The sequence below is a fragment of the Chenopodium album genome, chromosome 23, assembly GCF_948465745.1.
Source record: "Chenopodium album chromosome 23, dcCheAlbu1.1, whole genome shotgun sequence".
NCBI lineage: Eukaryota > Viridiplantae > Streptophyta > Magnoliopsida > Caryophyllales > Amaranthaceae > Chenopodium > Chenopodium album.
The window spans coordinates 2,185,802-2,205,008 of NC_137856.1; the positions used below are offsets into that span (position 1 = coordinate 2,185,802).

The 19,207-nt window shown below is 37.0% G+C and overlaps 1 protein-coding gene across 2 annotated transcripts; it reads left to right on the forward strand.

Moving 5' to 3' along the window:
- Positions 1–813: 813 nt before the first annotated feature.
- Positions 814–19,020, forward strand: LOC145607887 (uncharacterized). 2 transcript variants are annotated; one of them, XM_081663482.1, is made up of 22 exons: positions 814–974; positions 1,259–1,469; positions 1,562–1,646; positions 3,860–3,899; positions 4,012–4,260; positions 5,205–5,304; positions 5,387–5,461; positions 6,213–6,311; positions 6,486–6,602; positions 6,889–7,004; positions 7,167–7,266; positions 8,627–8,982; positions 9,530–9,854; positions 11,106–11,305; positions 12,805–13,023; positions 14,362–14,548; positions 15,521–15,762; positions 16,035–16,127; positions 16,209–16,310; positions 16,557–16,914; positions 17,495–17,632; positions 17,728–19,020. In XM_081663482.1, the coding sequence occupies exons 2-22, from the start codon at positions 1,338–1,340 to the stop codon at positions 18,613–18,615; spliced, it is 4,221 nt and encodes a 1,406-aa protein (XP_081519608.1). In that variant the 5' UTR covers positions 814–974; positions 1,259–1,337; the 3' UTR covers positions 18,616–19,020. The 2 variants fall into 2 exon arrangements, with proteins under 2 accessions (XP_081519608.1, XP_081519607.1); XM_081663481.1 differs by having other exon boundaries at positions 1,283–1,469.
- The last annotated feature ends 187 nt before the right edge of the window (positions 19,021–19,207 follow it).

Consider the following 19,207-nt stretch of genomic DNA (forward strand, 5'->3'; position numbering starts at 1 on the left):
TTAAGATTATTTATCATTAGGTGATATGATTTTAGCCCGTCATATTTATTTAAATGCTCACCATTCAAATGTATATCCAATTTCACTATTCAATACTCACCTATAACCTGAGTAGATATTCAATACAACCCACCAGTATCTTTTCTTGTGCGTGTTTTTGTAAGGGCAAGGTCTAATAAAGCAATAAAAGACCCTCTTCCAAAATAGCTCTTAACGCATTAGATACAGTATTATAAGGTGATTGAGAATTTAATGATGTACAACATCAACATTCGAGGAAAACTAAACTTCGTTCATTTCCAACCAAATCAAGTGTTTGATTTCTTATTTGGTAGATTTACATGATCAAAAGAGTTGAGATCAGAACAAATATCTGTAATAATGTGGTCAATATGCCATGAAATATATGCCAAGCTCCTTGAACAACTTCAATATCAAGTAAATTGTTACTTGTAAGTTCTTGTACAATTTTCTTTTTGCCTAATTTTAGTACAATATCAACAGTATTTGTTTGTTGTTGTTGTCTCACCGAGTCACAAGAGTATTGCAAATTATAAATAAGAGAGTGAAGATTTGAACATGTGACCTAGTTTACACAAAAAATTTATGTTGGTATTTTCATGAAATTAATTTGAGTACCAGTAATTGTCAAACTCTTACGCTAATTGCTTAACAAGGTCATTAGTAAATAGTAATTAGATTAATCTTTGATGTCCAAAAAAAATTGGTAATTAGACTAATCACTCCGAAAGAAAAACAAAGTAAAATAGGCCATGAAATGAAACATCAAAAATTCAAAAGGAGTGTCTGATTTCTTACACACAAATCTAATATTCGATGATCATATAATTCACCTGCATCTTCAAACAACTCTCCCAAAAGTTCATCATCTTCAACTTTTCTGCTGCAGATCCATCTTCATTCTTCAATTCCTCCTGATCTCCACCATTTTTTTCTCTTTCTCTCTCCTCAAGGTCAGTTTTTTTTTTTTTTTTTTTTTTTTTTTAAATTTTTTGGATGTGTATTATATGGATCAATTGATAGATTTTATGAAGCAATTTTATGCTATTATTCATAATTCATTTGTTCAATTTGATGATTAGTTGTTTGATGAATTAGTTTTGGGATTTTTTTTGGTAAATTTGTGAGAAATGTAGGTTAATTTTGCCGAAATGGATTGAATTTGAGGGTTAGGGTTTTCAATTTTTGCATTGTTAGTGCGCATTGATAGAATCTTAAGTATTTGCACCTTTTGCAGCTGAATTTTGATGGTAATGTGCAGCATTAGCTAGATCTAACCTCTGATTTGGGAGAGAGAGAAAGAGGGAGCGGGAGAAATGCTGAGGTTACGGGCGTTTCGGCCGACGAATGAGAAGATTGTTAAAATACAAGTTCATCCCACTCATCCATGGCTTGTTACTTCTGATGCCTCAGATCATGTCTCCGTTTGGAATTGGGAACATCGTCAGGTCTATACTCGATTTTAATTTATATGCGTGAATCGAATTAATGAAATGAGGCAATGAGCTATGATTAAAAATTTGGTTGTGTTTGATTACAGGTTATTTATGAGCTAAAAGCTGGTGGAGTTGATGAAAGGCGGCTTGTTGGTGCCAAATTGGAGAAGCTTGCTGAGGGCGAGTCAGGTAATGTCAAACTTTCTCATGTTTGTTAGTTTGCCGTATATAAATGAGTTGGAGTGTTGGACCATTAATTTTATAGTCTTTGTACTGAGTGAGAATGAAATGTTATCACGGTGAATAATCATGAGATGAACTTAGGGAACTTTATTGTGAACTTGAAACGTGATGATTTTCATGTGTATTGAAATTACACCATGACACACACGATGTTTACTTCACTGCTGTATTAAAATGTTGGACTATTACGCAATCGCAAGCATTGAATTACACCCAAACACTGTTGATGTTCCCTCCACTGCAGGATTGCATTGTTAGACTATTATGCAATTGCTAGCATTGAACCTTTGTAATGAAGCTTGTTAGTTTGTATAAGCTCCCCTCTCACTTAATGGGGCTCATACTTTTTGTAATTGTAGTTTGAACGTGCAGTAAAGTATAAATTGCCTACTTGCCATCAACCATATAATATGCAAACCTTTTCCTTATCTTATCCTCAATGCAATGTTGATTTTAACATGCCAAAGCTGCCTCAACTTGCAAGGATTATAATTGTTTGATGTTGGGTATTCATTTTTATATCAAAATTGAATAGTATCTTTCTAGGATTCATCCTTTCAACAAAATGTGAAGATGGTAATGACAACTTCTCCACCCATGCTATTAGATTGTACTCACCTCCATGTTCAATGGATAGTTTTTTCAGTGAAACTAATTATTATAATTTTTTTTTTTTTTGGGTAGTACGAAGAGAATAGGGTGCCCTAGTTTGGTATATTTCAATCCTCTTACACCGAATTTCCAAAAGAATTTTTCACATATTCCCTTCATTTACCAATTCTATCAGTTTATCGAGGTCTTTATATTGCAATTTTTAACAAATAGTACTAAGAAGATTTGGATTTGCACACGACATTTCCTCCCAAAATATTGCTCCAAGTCTTTTACTACCCATGGCGAGTATAACTTCTGATATTTATACCTTCTCTCTACCCTTCGAAATTATACTATACCAGCTCTAATTGCGGATGCGGTGCGGTGCATAATCCGCAAATATGAATCCACTTGCCTAGCTACACATACTAGATCAATATATTTGGGAAATCAAATCATATCTAAGGATTCTAAGAGCTTCCTTTTGAATACTTGATAACCACTAAGAAATGATAAGCTTTTGTCAGAGCATCAGAACTCCAAAGGGCAATGGGAAGGAAGTTGTATGACTTGTATGAACTGGTTCTTTCATAATCAAATAGTTTAAAAAGAGCCTTTTGTCATGCATTGTCAGTTGTTCACTTGTTCCAGTGTTAGAGGTATCAAATTCCATACCAGGCAACTCCCTCCGTACTAATATACATATATTGTTGCAGGTAATTTTATCGTGTGTTGTATTCCTTGTGTTTAGCTTTGTTTTGGGGATTTAGGCACTGTATGGGGCTGTGGGAGATTTGGCCTCATCTGGAGATACTTTACTCTTATGCAACCGTAACGTGAGAATTGAGTAATTCAGCTAGCAAGAATTGAGTAATTCAGCTAGAATAATAATGGATAGCTTTTCTTGAGAATTTGCATGACTTAAAAATCATGTTAGATTACGATCAAGCTTGGGATTAGACACAAAAATACATGCTCTGACTTAGGTTGATCCACTCTATTTATGGAGTGTTAGAATGAAATTGTTTGGAAGATAGTATCATAAGAAATGTTGTAAATATTTGAAAATGCAATAGATGCTCAGTAATTATTTTATGTTTTTAATTACTGAAGGAAGTATAAAATTTAAGTCGCTCATCAATCCTAGCTTTGTATATGTGTGTGTGTGTGTTAGCCAGGTCATATTGAAATTTGACTTTGTCAACGCTTAATGCTGGCCAAGGTGACTCAATTTAGTTAGAGCTTATATTTGATCTCCTACAGTCACATCTGTAGGAGGTATGGCCGTGTATGTCTGGTGTAGTTTGTGGCGGTAATGGTAGTTCAACTTATGTCGTAATATACCGTGTGTCATTTACTTGTCTTTTTCCCCCTCACAAAGATTACAGAATCGTTATTTAGTTGCTTATAAATTATCAACAAGTTAGAAATTGAACTTTACTGTTGAATGTACAGCATATTTTAGTTATTAGCAATCTTGATTGTTCTTGCCATTATCGTGCTCTGAACTTTTGAGTGGTATTGCTGACTTTTCTTTACTGTTGTTGACAACTTCATGTTATTAGAGTCTAGAGGAAAGCCTACCGAAGCTATACGTGGAGGAAGGTGAGGAGCACTTGCTTTCCTTGTGATTGTTGAATTATAATTTTTGCCTTTCTGCTGCTAAATTTGTTTTTTGTTTTTGTGTGTGTGTGTGTGTGTTACTGTGTTATTTCAGTGTTAAGCAAGTCAACTTTTATGATGATGATGTACGTTTTTGGCAACTTTGGCGCAATCGAGCAGCAGCTGCTGAGGCTCCATCGGCAGTTAGTAATGTCACCTCTACTTTAAGTCCTCTCCCTCCAGCAACTAAAGGAAGACATTTTCTGGTCATCTGCTGTGAGAATAAAGCTATATTTTTGGACTTGGTAACAATGCGTGGTCGTGATGTTCCCAAGCAAGAACTTGATAACAGATCCCTAATGTGGTAATGCTACTAAAAACTCTTAATTGTATACAAGTTTTTGTATATACCAGTATTTTGAAGCCTTGAAGGCATGAGGGGAAACTAGTAGTAAATCCAGGAGGTGTGCCTTTTGGTGAAATAAGGGTTATAACTGCATAAATAAAAGTATTTATATAAAAGAGTTTTTGATGCTGGATTTGATATTATGGGCTCGTTTGGTTGAATGTAGGAATTGCAAATTCCTTGGAAAATTGATTTCCCATGATTTTGAACTTCCTAGGAAATTCTAAAAAGTGTTTGGTTAACTAAGGGAAGTGGAAATTCCCATGGGAAGTTCCACTTACCTAGCTCCCCCTAGGTAATTAACTTCTCCCATTTTGTGGGAAGTGGAAATTCATGGGAATTTCTACTTCCATGAATTTGTCAACCAAACAACTTCAAAGAATTTCAATTCCTAGGATTTCTAATTTCCCATGTTTTTATTTGTCAACCAAACAACCTCTATATATACAGAAGTCACTGTATTAATTAGTATTGATATCAATGCACCATGATGGTACCTGCGGTATGAAAAACAGTAGGATTTATGTCTCTTGTATCATAAATATTTAGAGACAGTGATTTAACTAATTACTCTGGTGCATCTCTTTTGCCTCAAGCACTGTAATGCATTAGGAAGCCTGGACTGTATCTTTGAGATGTCTTGTCCTTGAGCCCTAAATAAGTTGGGAAATTGGACTCTGCTCTTTGCATCTTGCTTAATTGCATTTGCGTAATTGTGCTTAATGTGTTGCTTGACAAGTTATATATGATTTGTATCGGTCATTGCTTTCCTTTCTTTACCTGCCAGGAGAAAACAATAAAAAGTGTTTAAGGGTTTTGTCATTAATACTCCAATATGAGATTGCATACTGGTGTGGCTGTTGCATATGCAATTGGTTAATTGTGTTAATTTGGGATTGCAGTATGGAGTTCCTATATAGATCCACTGCAGGTGAAGGTCCACTAGTTGCATTTGGTGGATCAGATGGTGTAATAAGAGTTCTTTCAATGATAACATGGAAGGTCAGACTGTCAGAAACTTTTCTGGTTCCTGTTGACTTGTGATATATTGTTTCTCAGAGTTGTTTCTGATGCTTCGTTACAGCTTGCTCGAAGGTACACTGGAGGCCACAAAGGAGCTATAAATTGTCTGATGACATTCATGGCATCTTCAGGCGAGGTAAGCCTTTCATAATTTGTGTTAACACTGATGTCTGGTGAATTTGTCAAGCTTCTTTTTTTTTAATTGTTATCTGGTAATCTTTTCTGCTGTTTGGTTGAATTAATAAGCATGAATCTGGTGGGTTTATATCATGGGAGGATCCAATAATTCTTAATCAATTTCTTTTTAGCATTTGTTATTTTCCCCCTGGCTGGAGTTTCTGCTTATATTGCTATATTGGTGGACTTTTGTACACTTTATTTTTGCCGTGGTCTGGAGCATCATATTCTATAAATAATTTTTTTTTTGGATACTTTACACATCTTCCCTGTGAAACATCTGCATACTCTAGCTATGGTTTCTCATTCAATCATGAGCTACAAAGTAGTTTGGAAAATCTTTTGTCCCTTTTCTCCATAACAATTCTACCCTCTAGTTTAGCACAGTAATTTGGAATTGTGGATGGAGAGAAATAGTGAGAGAAGATTTAGTTGAAAGACATGTGGAAACTTTTATGCTGACTATTTTAAATTGCCTGGCTGTTGGGGGGATAGGTAGGGACAAGTTGGCTATGACTCAGATGTTTTTGAACACAGTAGTTTTACTACTCCGTAGTTTAGGGCACTATGTTTGGAAAATGGGGAAATTTTTTGGATTCCTGTGACATGATATGGACAGTCTCTTCATATAGGTGGACCTTGTGTGGCTGGGGGTTTCCTTGCCAGTATAGTTGATTGATTGATTTCATCAATATTCTCTGTAATTGTAGGCATTGTTGGTCTCTGGTGGAAGTGACGGATTACTAATACTTTGGAGTGCTGATCACGGGCATGATTCACGAGAGCTTGTACCCAAACTTAGCCTAAAGGTAGTGATCCTGTTATTTTTCTTCTGAGTTTATTCAATATGGTAATTTTACGATGATGTATGCATCTTATTGGCTACTTTCTTGTGAGATTATTTTTAAAACCTTGCGAATGCCTATTTTTTTTAATCTTTTTGTGAACGTTCTAATTTTTTATGGTTTCATATTACATCAAAGGCACATGATGGTGGGGTTGTGGCTGTAGAATTATCAAGAGTGTCTGGTGGCGCACCACAGCTTATTACGATTGGTGCTGATAAAACACTGGCTATATGGGATACAATCTCATTTAAGGTAAGTTGTGAATGCTGCAGGCTTGTCTTCTTGGTAGCTTTATGCATTCTGCTGTATAGTTTCTGGTTTTGGGTGGTCTGTGAGCAGCAAAGCTCAGTTGCTTTTACCCAGTTTTCTTATTCAGTATAGGATTGGCAATTGTTGATTAGTGATCTCATGATAGTTGATCTGGTGTTATAGTTTACAATTTTAATGGAAACATCCGCTTGCACAGACGGGAGAAAGCCTTTTATTAATGATTGACGTCCTAGATTTTCATTTTTACATGATCATTTTTCTTTTTCAGGAGATGCGGCGGATAAAGCCAGTTCCTAGGATGTCTTGTCACAGTGTGGCATCTTGGTGCCATCCTCGTGCTCCCAACCTTGATATATTGACCTGTGTGAAGGATTCACATATTTGGTATTACATTTGCACCACTATCAAGATTTTCACTGACATCCAGCTCTATGTTATGTTTGAAAATGCTCTAGTTACTAGTTAGTGGCTTGCAATTTTTTTTTCCCTCATGATTAGAAGACTAGGACTCTATACTTACACGGGATTTTTTTGGCCTTTTGACAGGGCTATTGAGCATCCAACTTATTCAGTGCTGACAAGGCCATTATGTGAACTTTCCTCCCTTGTACCTCCACAAGCTCTTGCACCAAGCAAAAAGCTCCGGGTATGTATCTCGCAAATGTTTATGGTTTAGTAAAGTAAGTCTGATGTCAAAATTGTGGAAGGCTTTGATGATTCTGCTGAACCAGACCTTTTTATTGTATTTTGTTTGTTTGTGTGTGTGTGTGTGTGTGTGTGGTTTTCGGTAGGAAAAGGTGGTTTTGGGTGTGGGCGGAGGTTCTTGCGGCGGCTAGGTGGAGGTTCTGTCATGGCTGGGCAGTGTTTCAGTAGCTAGGAAGTGGTTTCAGTGGCTGGGCGGTGGTTTTGAGTGGCCGGTTGGTGTTTTTGAGGGTGGTCAAGGTAACTATGAAAGTGGTCAAGGTAGTTGGATGAAGTGGAGTTTGAGGGACAGAGTGATTCCCTGCTGGGGGTGTTTGGGTGGGGAATGAGAGTAGAGGTAAGTGGGGGTAATGGAAGGGGTATAGGGAATGATTGAATTTGTCTCACAATCATCGTTAAAGGCATTGATGGTAGTTTGATTGCCTTTCCCTTTGTTGAATACCCCAACCAAATGCCCCTAAGATTGTTAATTGTATTAGTTGGAGGAGATATTTTGGGGTGTCTTTAGTGAGTTATGCCAAAGAAGTGGTAAGCTGAAGCCCTTAAAAATTATAGAGCCGGCTACTAATGGAAGCCAACTATAGACTGGCATAAGAGACTGGTTGTGTTGCTAATCTAGTGTAAGTTATTCAGGTGCTAGTAAACGGTTATTGGTTTTGATTAGTTAAGAGTTGAAAAGCAAAACCAAATTTAGGAAATCTAAGTTCCAAGGGGAGTGGGGGAATCTTTGAAAGCCTGAAAGAGCATTTTGGGATGCACTCAATTCATCGAAGCAGGGAAAAAGATCAAATTAAAGCTAACCATATGCTAATTGGAGATAAAGAGAATTATTTTTTGCTCTTCTAAAACTCCGTACCAAATGGCTCATTGGCGGGTTTTGTTTTCAGCCTGAAATGCTCAGGTTGTGGATTTTTTTTGACAAGGTTCAAGGATGAAGATCGTATGATTACATTGCTGTAGTGTGTTTTCTTTAGTAGCAGGTGGTGACTGTCTGTGTCTTAGTGCAGTCCCTAAACGATTCCTAATTAAGTCTTGGTATGCAGGGTATGGTATTGTTAGAAGTGATAACAACCCTCTTACATGATTTTCTATATGTTGCAGTTATGTATTTACTTCAGAGACACTTTTAATCATACTGCTTCTGAGACAGATGAAGCTTTGTTATGTTGTATCTTTGCTGAACTTTAAGTGGCATCTGTTGTACTGGTCTATTGTTCATATGATTTGTTTGAAATATATATATATTGTGTAAGGTGACTGAAAGATCCAAGATTAAAATTTTTAATAATTACTTGCTACTGCAGGTTTATTGTATGGTTGCACATCCATTACAGCCTCATCTGGTTGCTACTGGAACTAATATTGGTGTAATTATTAGCGAGTTTGATTTTCGAGCTCTTCCGCCTGTGGTTGCTCTACCATCACCACCTGGAAGCCGAGAGCATTCTGCTGTATATATAGTTGAAAGGGAACTTAAACTATTGACCTTTCAGTTGTCTAACACAGCAAACACATCTTTGGGTAGCAATGGCTCATTGACCGAAGCAGCTAGGTCTAAGGTGGACCCAGAAGCATCGCAGGTCAAACAGATCAAAAAGCACATTAGTACTCCTGTTCCACATGATTCGTATTCTGTTCTTTCTCTTAGCAGTTCAGGAAAGTAAGTGTCCATGCACGTGTCTCGTTTGCAGCTAGTTTAACTCCATGCATGTAGTATATATCGCTTATATTCAACTCCAAAAACATACTTTGGTCGGGCTTTTGAACGATCTTGTCAGACTTTCAAAGTCAAAAGAAGCTGTCCATCGTTTTATTTGACGTTTGTAAAGATGTTTGAAGTAAAAATGTTTGGTTATCTATATATGTATTTCAAAATTGGAATTTGATGTTGGTTTACATGATAAAGTTTTGGAGGGTATTGATTTGGTAATAAGTTAGCTAGTCTATTAGGTCTTGATTTTTTGTATCATATTACTGACCCAAGTCATTTTTGTTAAAATATATTGGTATTTATTTGGTTTACATGTACAGATTCTGTTTATTATATGTGCTAGCACGCGACTAAATATTCCTTTGAGTTTTTGGTGACTCCTAAGCCATCAAATTGCTACAGAGGGATCTCTTTATCATCTTAAATGTTCCATCTTTATTTGTTGTCAACAAGATATTAATATTCTGTACCTTATCAAACTTATGGCTTTATGCAGGTATCTAGCTGTGGTGTGGCCCGATATCCCTTACTTTTCAATATACAAGGTCAGCGACTGGTCCATTGTTGATTCAGGGAGTGCTAGACTCTTGGCGTGGGATAATTGTCGTGATAGATTTGCGATATTAGAATCTGCCGTGGTTCCAAGAGTTCCTGTAGTTCCAAAGGGGGGTTCATCTAGAAAAGCCAAGGAAGCTGCTGCAGCGGCAGCAGCTGCAGCAGCTGCTGCTAGTGCAGCTTCTGCCTCTGTCCAAGTTCGTATTGTCCTGGATGATGGAACATCTAACATATTGATGAGATCAATTGGTGGAAGAAGTGAACCGGTATGTTTTGCACAAGCAATCTTTTAATCAAAGCTCTTATGCTGTACCACTTAAATGCTAAAGTGTATTTTCCTAAGGAAGCTGCGGTATGATTGCCTATTAGAATTTTACCCCCTACCCTTGCCGTATTTATTCACCAAGGTTAAATGGCAACTGTTACATATATATGGTAGGGGCAGAGCTTGTAATAGCACAAACCTAATGGGATTTAAATCTTGGTCTTGCTGTGGGATACGTGTATGTGTTAGTGAATCAGATAAGAGTTTTCATTTGTAACTGTTGGATCACACACCCTGGTTTCAGCAGTGACATCAATGGTCCTTTTGGAAGTGGAAATATGGTACTAGTTTTGCAAAAAATATGTAGCAAAAGGCACCGTGCTGAGCTTGGTGTTTATGGAGTTCTGTCACCTCTTTCATCATCTTCTCCTTTTTCTTTACAAAAAGCTTCTGATATTGAATATTTACCATGTTCAGACTTCAGAACTTTTTTTGTGATTCTAAGGTAACCTGCTCTCATCAATGCAGTTATTTGTTGTATTATAATATTGAATTGAAGTGGAAAAGTTGCCCACCTGCTTGGGATGTGAATATATTTCATGCACAGAAGCAGTTTATGAATGGGACAATCGGTGTGTATGTTTTGAGTGGGGATCTTATTCTGCGTGGGTGTAATTGCTGGTGGGAGACTTATTCGATTGAGGTTTGTTCCTCCATTGGAGAACAGTAATATACTGATGTATAAATAGGGCATCATGTTATGTGGACTCTTCTTTGAGCCTTGGGAGAGTGATGTACATGTGAATCTTGTTGGCAACTTGTTGAATCTTTGCTGGCTAATGTTCAAAGTTTAGGTTATAAAGCATAGATCAGGGGATTTTGGGAGCAGTGGTGGGGTACTGAGTTTTGGAGGTGTGAATGTCAGGGAAGCTGTTGGATGCTCCAGGATTTATGCATCATACTTTTTTTTTTTTTTGTAATTTGATTTCATGGAACCTGTTGGATGCTCCTTGATTTATGGAGGAATAGAGGATTCATAAAACAAGCTTTTTCACACTTGCTTATTATGACATGGTTATAACTAATATCTTCTATCTGATTGTGGTTGTGATTTACATTTTTTTTTCTTCCCGTTTATGGGCTTTGGTGATGAATTCTTCAACTCACTAGTTTTTATGTTTTGTAACTGATATTAGATTTATGTAGCCTATTCCACTTAGCATGATGTAATTTCAGTTTCTTTTTCTACTAGGTAATAGGTTTGCATGGAGGTTCACTCCTTGGTATTGCATATCGAACTTCCCGCCGTGTTAGTGCTGTTGCAGCTACTGCAATTTCAACAATACAGTCAATGCCTTTGTCGGGCTTTGGTTCTGGTGCTTCCTCATTTAACACATTTGATGAGGGTGTCGGTTCTGGTCCTTCATCTACTCAAAATTTTCAACTTTATAGGTGAGCCCCATTCTGGTTCTGTTTGGCTCAGTGAATCCAGTCTTATTTAAATTCATGAACTATGTGCTAAATTTTGGAATATGGATATTTATATCCTGTTTTATATTAAATGTTAATTGCTATACATAAAATTCTATTGATTTTATCTTATTGCATAGCGAGAGTTGGGACTACAACGTATAATGTTTCTTGTTACAATCTCTAAAACCTAGTGTGTTTCTTGTTTAGCATTAGTCCTTGTAAACCAAAATAAATTGAAAAAGTGGCCTGTAGCTTCTTTTCTATTTCTCCCTATGCTAGACCTTGCATGCTTCTCTTGTTTATCATTGGATTTTGCTCTTCTGTCCATAAAAGTTCATTTCGGAGGCATCTTCTTTGTTTGGGATCTGATCCTTGACAGACGTCAAGGGAAACTCTGGATTGAATACTCAGCCCTTTTTTTTTTGGGGTGTGTGTGTGTGTGTGTGTGTGTGTTAGGCCTGGCTATTGGCAGGGTAAGCCAATGGGTATAGGGTTTGGGTCAAGATAAGAGGACCCTTGTTCAGGGTCAATATAGAGCCAAAATGCTTGCCCAATTTAATTAAAAAAGAAAACAGATAGCTTAAAAAAAATTATGTCGTATTCAAATATACTTAATTTTTGGCTTACTCCTCTACTCTTTTCCCTTGATTGTTAATTGGCCCATCTATTATCAACTCGTTTTTGACCTGCGACCTGCATTGAACCAATAAAACGTCTCTTTTGATCCGACCCGTTATCAACCTACACTGACCCTTGACGCGACCAATAACTAGGTCTTGTGTGGGTGGGTGACTATCGTTATATACCTTTTGACATCTCCCCATTACTTTGTATGTGTATTCACCACCCAAACGAGCATTTTTCATAGCTGGAGGAACTAAAGAGATTTTTTTAAGGCAGACCACGTCCACCACGACATAGTAAGCTTATTACTAGGTTATTGACTAGATCTGGGACATACTGACTTATCTTTTCTTTGGAATTGTATGATTATAGTGTGCTTGATATGAACACTGATGTTTAATTAAGGTTGATGTTGCAACTTGCAAGGCTTTAATTAGGAGATGTGGGGCTGACATGATGCTGAACGGTGCCTAGTTTTGTTTTGTTTTGTTTTGTTTTGCTTTGTTTTGTTATGTTTTGTTTTTGTTTTTGTTTTTGTTTTTCGCCCGCCTGTGTGTTTTACGTCTTCAAATGTAATTTCATTTTTGTACGGTTACATTCCAGTATTCTACGTTTCTTTTTTCCACAATGAGATTTCACATAAATTTGAAGTTTTTTCTTCCCTTAAAATTTGGTTTATCAGTAGTGAAGTGACCTGGAGCTTTCAACTTGGTCATAAGACTCATAAGTTTTTACCCTTACCCGCACGTTCATTGTCCTTTCCTCTTTATTTTTTTTTCCTTTTTGTTTCTTATTTCTAACAATGTTAGCTTGCATTATCTTTTCATTATTTATCTAATCAAGTTCTGCTGCAGTTGGGAAACTTTTCAACCTGTAGGTAGTCTTCTCCCTCAGCCAGAGTGGACAGCTTGGGACCAAACTGTTGAATATTGTGCTTTTGCCTATCAGAAATATATTGTCATATCCTCCTTGCGTCCTCAGTATCGATATTTGGGAGATGTTGCAATTCCTTATGCAACTAGTGCTGTTTGGCATCGCAGACAGCTATTTGTTGCTACTCCAACTACCATCGAGTAAGTTACTTAAGCTCTAGCTCTGCTGTTCTGTACCTTTCATTATGTTCAATGTCTTATAATCATTTTTTCGCTATTATCTCTAGATTGCATTTGAGAATATTTTTTTTATGAAATCATCTATAGTGACTTATATTGAAATACTTAGATGAGTGCCTTTTTAAGGTTAACTATTTTAACATGGCCACATTATATCGCTACATATTTTCGGATACTAAGGTTGCTGAATAATCAATTCCCCCTTTTTTTCATTTTGGTGCTGTTTTGATAGAATAGCTAACCATGTCGTTGCATATTATGAACTATTTTACATTTTAAGCTTGCCATTGACTTGGCCATTCACATTAAGACCTAATTTGGGTGATTTTATCAAAGCTTGGTGCTTCTAACTGTGATGCTATTTTTATCCCACCCCATATTAAGGCCTAGAATTTTTTTTTTTTTCTTTTCCTCTAAAAAAACAGATGTATTTGATTGCATGTTGAAAAAACTTATTATAAGGACAGTCGTTGGAATCTGAATGTTCTGCACAATTGGGAGACAAGTTACTAGCTGTGCTATAATGCTTTGAAGTGGTTTGTATTTAATTAATTACAAGAAAAAGTCGCCAATGAATCACCTGTCCACTCCATTGAATCATTTAGAGCCCCTAATTGAAAACCATATAGTCTAGTATAAGTGAACTCCTCTAACTCGTTATCATGCAGTGGCCCTTGTATCATCGCCATAAAACCAGCAACGAGGGGGTTGTGGAAAGTAGGCAGTTGGTCTAAGTGAGGATCTCAGCCTCTCAGGAAAGGTTGCTCTCTTCTCTAAACATCTTCCCAAAGATGAACGTGACGGCCACCCCGGACCTTGAACCTCATTCGATGGGAGAATGCCTAAAGAACTGGGAATCAAGAGGAAAATATAACAACCGTTTTCCCACAAGGGCAATATTTTTTTACCGCACTTTCCCAAAGCCTAGACCTATTGCCTACGAGATGAGCTTTCCTCATATCAGCTGACCCTCACCACAAAATATTTATCATCATTCTTTCTGTTCTACTTGCTACAGAATCCGGAACTATGAATAGGGAGGGATAGAGTAATACTCGACAAAAATTTAGTTATCTTTCTTTCAAGAGATAAGTAGCCTTTTAAGTTAGGAAGATAAAATGATCTTTTGTTTTTATTTGTTATTTTTTATTTTCATTTTTTATATTTGGATTTTGGTGCAGATTTTAGGCTTGAATTCTTATGAATTTTGTTATATCTTTATAAATTATGTACATGGTGCAGGTTTTATGAATTTTGAATCTCTCTTACATTCGGTTTTGTCTTTGAAAACTTTTCTAGGGTGGTTTTTGTGGATGCTGGAATAGCTGCAATCGATCTAGAGACAAAGAGGATGAATGAAGAACTGAGACTGAAAGAGGTACAAGCTAGAGCTGTTGCTGAGCATGGTGAATTAGCTCTGATTTCAGTTGATGGTCCTAAAGCTGATACAAACGAAAGAATATCTTTGAGACCGCCAATGCTACAGGTATTGTTGACTTGTTTTTTTGTTTTGTTTTGTTTTGTTTTTTTTTTTTTTTTTACTATCAAACTATTTATGCTCTTTCCCTAATGGTAGAGGGAGTATAATCTTTTAGATTGAACTATAGTACTTTTGATTTGTTTTTTTGTTTTGTTTTATTTTTGTTTTTGTTTTTATTTTTTTTATTTTATTTTATTTTATTTATTTTTTATTGTTTTGTTTTGTTTTTTGTTTTTTTTTTTTTTTACTAAAACTGCCCTATCTTGTTTCTGGGTTGCAACATAAATAAATAAAATATTTTGTTTGGTATTACAAAGATTCACTTATTTATTATTGCTACAGTATCTCGAATTCCTTAGTTCCTTTTGTTATATATATATCTCATAAAATTTTTTTTTAAAATATATTTTTGTCCTTTTTCTTGCTTACCTGTCATTAGATTAGATTAATAAGTCTTGTATGTTTTGACCAGGACAACTATCTGGTTATTCAATTATCTGTGCTATGTGAAGTAGAGCTTTTAAAATTGCATCCCTAAAGAGCTGTAATTTCATCACTAGCTTGTCACAAATCCAGTACGGGCTAGTCAAACAGCTTATTTCTATTTAGACTATCTAGTAGACCTCCAATTGCTCTGAAATGTTGTGTCAGAACTGATTAAGAGCTGGATGTGATGAAAATGGACCAGGTAATAAAATAAGCATATGTCATATAGTGTCATTGATTGAGCTATGCAATTTTTTCTACTGTTTTCAGTTCAACTGTTCTTCTAGTCAGATTATCTTGTAGGTTTGTTGTACAGATTACAGAGTATTGGCAGCTATATTGTGGGTTTATGTTGCCCTTTTTGAAAGAGTATATGTTGCAAGATCGTTTATCATTGATTGATTTCTTTTACAAAGATCTGAGCATGTTGTAGTGACTCTGCTGTCACTTGTATGATTATCAAATGAATGATGAATGGAGTTATTATTGCAGGTTGTGAGATTAGCTTCATTTCAGCAAGCTCCTTCTGTGCCACCTTACTTAACATTGCCAAAACAGTCCAAAGTTGACGGGGATGATTCTGGTATGCCCGAAGATAGAAGAGCAAATGATATTGCTGTTGGTGGTGGTGGTGTTGCTGTTGCAGTAACCCGCTTCCCTGCGGAGCAAAAACGACCAATTGGCCCACTTGTGGTCGTGGGAGTTAGAGATGGAGTACTCTGGTTGATTGACAGGTAACCCATCTCTAGTTCTTAAATGTAGTAGAGCTGTGAAACTATGCTTGGTTTCAAGAAGCTAAACCAGTTACCAGTGGGTCCTTTTTACTTCTGTCCTATGGAAGTTTAAGGTTATACGAAGTTGATGCTTTGTCAGAGAAGGAAAACCCGAAATCAATCCTCAATTTTTTGAAACCGTTTCCATCTTTAGATGCATTTGTACTTCTGTTTTGTGTTTGTCCTGTATATTTGAGTATATAATATTCTTGCACTGCTGAATTCACCTCCAGGTACATGCGGGCCCATGCTTTATCTCTTACCCACCCTGGTATTCGTTGCCGCTGTCTTGCTGCCTACGGGGATGCTGTCAGTGCAGTAAAATGGTAATTATCCTTCAAATTTCCCATGTTTGCTGGATGCATGTGCTTATTAAGGTGGTACATTAATTACCTCTGCATCTACAGGGCTACTAGACTTGGCAGAGAGCATCATGATGACTTAGCTGAATTTATGCTCGGAATGGGTTATGCTGCTGAAGCTCTTCATTTGCCTGGAATATCGAAGAGGTAAACTCATGTACATGCTATGTACAAGTTGGTCATTCAACTCTATCATAGTGCTGCTTGTGCTTCTGATTGCTCTTTATAACTTGTGCTTTTGTAATACCTGACAATGACTATATGATGTTTTAATGATGCCTTTTTCAATGCATAAAAAATATGCGCAACAACTTGATTAGCAGTCGATGCTCCAACTTGATTGTGCAATGATCTTTATGATTTTAAGGTGTGATTTCATCTTTTCTTTCGCAGGTTGGAGTTTGATCTGGCCATGCAGGGAAATGATTTGAAAAGAGCTCTTCAGTGCCTTTTGACAATGAGCAATAGCAGGGATATAGGACAAGAAACTTCAGGGTTGGATTTGACAAACCTGTTAAATGTAGCTGCTAAGAAAGAAAATATTGTAGATGCAGTGCAAGGGATAGCAAAATTTGCAAAGCAGTTTTTGGATCTTATTGATGCAGCAGATGCAACAGCACAATCTGAAATTGCCCGTGAAGCTCTTAAGCGATTAGCTGCAGCTGGTTCTGTGAAGGGATCTTTGCAGAGTCATGAATTAAGGGGTCTGGCCTTGCGACTTGCAAACCATGGGGAGTTAACTCGCTTAAGTGTATGTTCTTTTTGTTCTCTTCCACTATGGTGTACTAAGATACTGTTGTTCAAGATTGATATGTTTATTTTTTATTTTCACTCATAAAATTTATTTAGACATCTGCATGATCAAACTTAATATGCTTCTTTTAATTTTCACCTTCTCTTTATGATTGTCTGGATGTAGTGGGATATCTTTTAGAAGTTTTCATTTATAAATATGATAATCACTTATCATTCCAATGTGACTAATCTTGTTAAATGTGCACGTGTTGCTGTCAAATCAATTAAAGCTGTAGATATATATGACTTACATAATCTGTTGCATCAAGCAGCTTCTTGAGTATATTTACTCTTCATGACTAAACATTAACATAGATACGGTGTGTCCCTGAAAAACCCATTTTAAACTTGGTAATATTTTGCCATTCCGCTGTTAAGACCGGGACTTTGGACTCTGGCTGTATACATCATTTGTAGATTTTCACTGCAATCCCTTTCAGCATCAAATACTTCTTTTTGCTCTTCCTTGTAATTACATGGCTGCATTACCATCTCTTCTTTGTGCTACTCAAAATGTATTTGATGATTGAATGCAGACTCTGGTGAATAATTTAGTGTCACTTGGATTGGGACGTGAAGCCGCATTTGCGGCTGCAGTTTTGGGTGACAATGCTCTCATGGAGAAGGCGTGGCATGAAACAGGGATGCTTGCAGAGGCTGTACTTCATTCTCATGTATGCTATTTCAAGTTACATGAAGCCTCTTCTTTTTTTTATTTATTTATATATGTTGGTATTACTGCCTTGTCTGACTAGTTCATATTTATCAGGCCCATGGACGACCAACTCTTAAGAACTTGGTTGAGTCTTGGAATAAAATGTTGCAGAAGGAGATTGAGCATACTCGAACAACCAAGACTGATGCAACTTCTGCATTCCTGGCTTCTCTGGAGGACCCCAAGCTTCCCAGTTTAGGGGACACTAATAAAAAACCTCCTATTGAAATTCTTCCTCCAGGGATGAGCTCTCTCTCGCTTTCAATTTCCGCTCCAAAGAAATCATTGCCCGCCACAAAGGGTTCTCAACAGGAGCCTGGTAAACAGTTGTTATTAGGAGCACCTCCTACCGCAGCTCCGATTAATGGTGTTATCCCACCACCAAAAGAGTCTGGAGATTCGAGTGTGACACCTCCAGCAGAGTCCAGTCAACCTGGAGCTCCGTCCACAGCAGAATCCAGCGAACCTGGAGCTACTCCTGCAGCAGAATCCAGCGAACCTGGAGCTACTCCTGCAGCAGAATCCAGCGAATCTGGAGCTACTCCTCCAGCAGAGTCCAGCCAACCTGGAGCTGCTCCACTAGACTCTACCCAAGCTGGAGAGGAATCCGGCAAAGTTGGAGCTTCTTCGGCAGAAGTTTCTCATCAACCAAAACCTGAAGGAGCACCTTCTTCGGAAAAGTTGAGTGAACTAGGATCTTCTAATCAAGCGGATTCTAGCCAGTTGGCAGTTTCAAATTCAGTGGAATTTAGTCAGTCAGGAGCTGTACCTCCTCCTGACTCGAATCAACCTGAAGCTTCACCACCTACAGTTGACTCAACTCAATCCGCCTTGGACCTCAAGGCTTCAGAGCAACAACTACTTGACAGCATAGGTCCAGAGGTCACCAAACCAAGCAACTCAAGGTCTGCATTTGCAGATCTAGAACAACTGCTTATGTAACCTGTAAGTGAAAAGAGATGTATAATTTTTCTGTCCTTTTTTTCGGGTACTTTTTCTACCTTTTTGGAATTTTATATTTTGGTATATTTTGTATGATATCAGCTTGTCTCTAATATTTTTCTTGCCCTCTCTTATTCGGATCCTAAGTTACGTTACATATTTTTTTCACAATTCCGCAATTGATTTTTACTGTGTATCAGCATATTCAATAGATCTAGGTTTAATTAGGGGTTCTTGAAAGCTGTATACATCATTTGTAGATTTTCCTATGAGATTTGTCTCGTATGAAATGTAATGGTATGTTGATTGGCATTGCTGCAGTCAGTTTTATTCTGTTTTCGTGTATATAGCATTTCTTACCTTTCATAATATGATCCTTTGGGGAGTTTGGACTATCCTTCTCTATTGATCCGTAGTAGAGTTTTTACCGATATTGAATGCTTGATCTATTCATAATTGTCATATTATTGTGTGCATAACCGAGACTCTGATATGAAATTGGTGGAAAACTACGAAATTGCATGTTTGTTATATACTTTAAAGCGAATAAAACATTAGGACAATCTGATTTGCCTCCATTTAAAGACTGGAT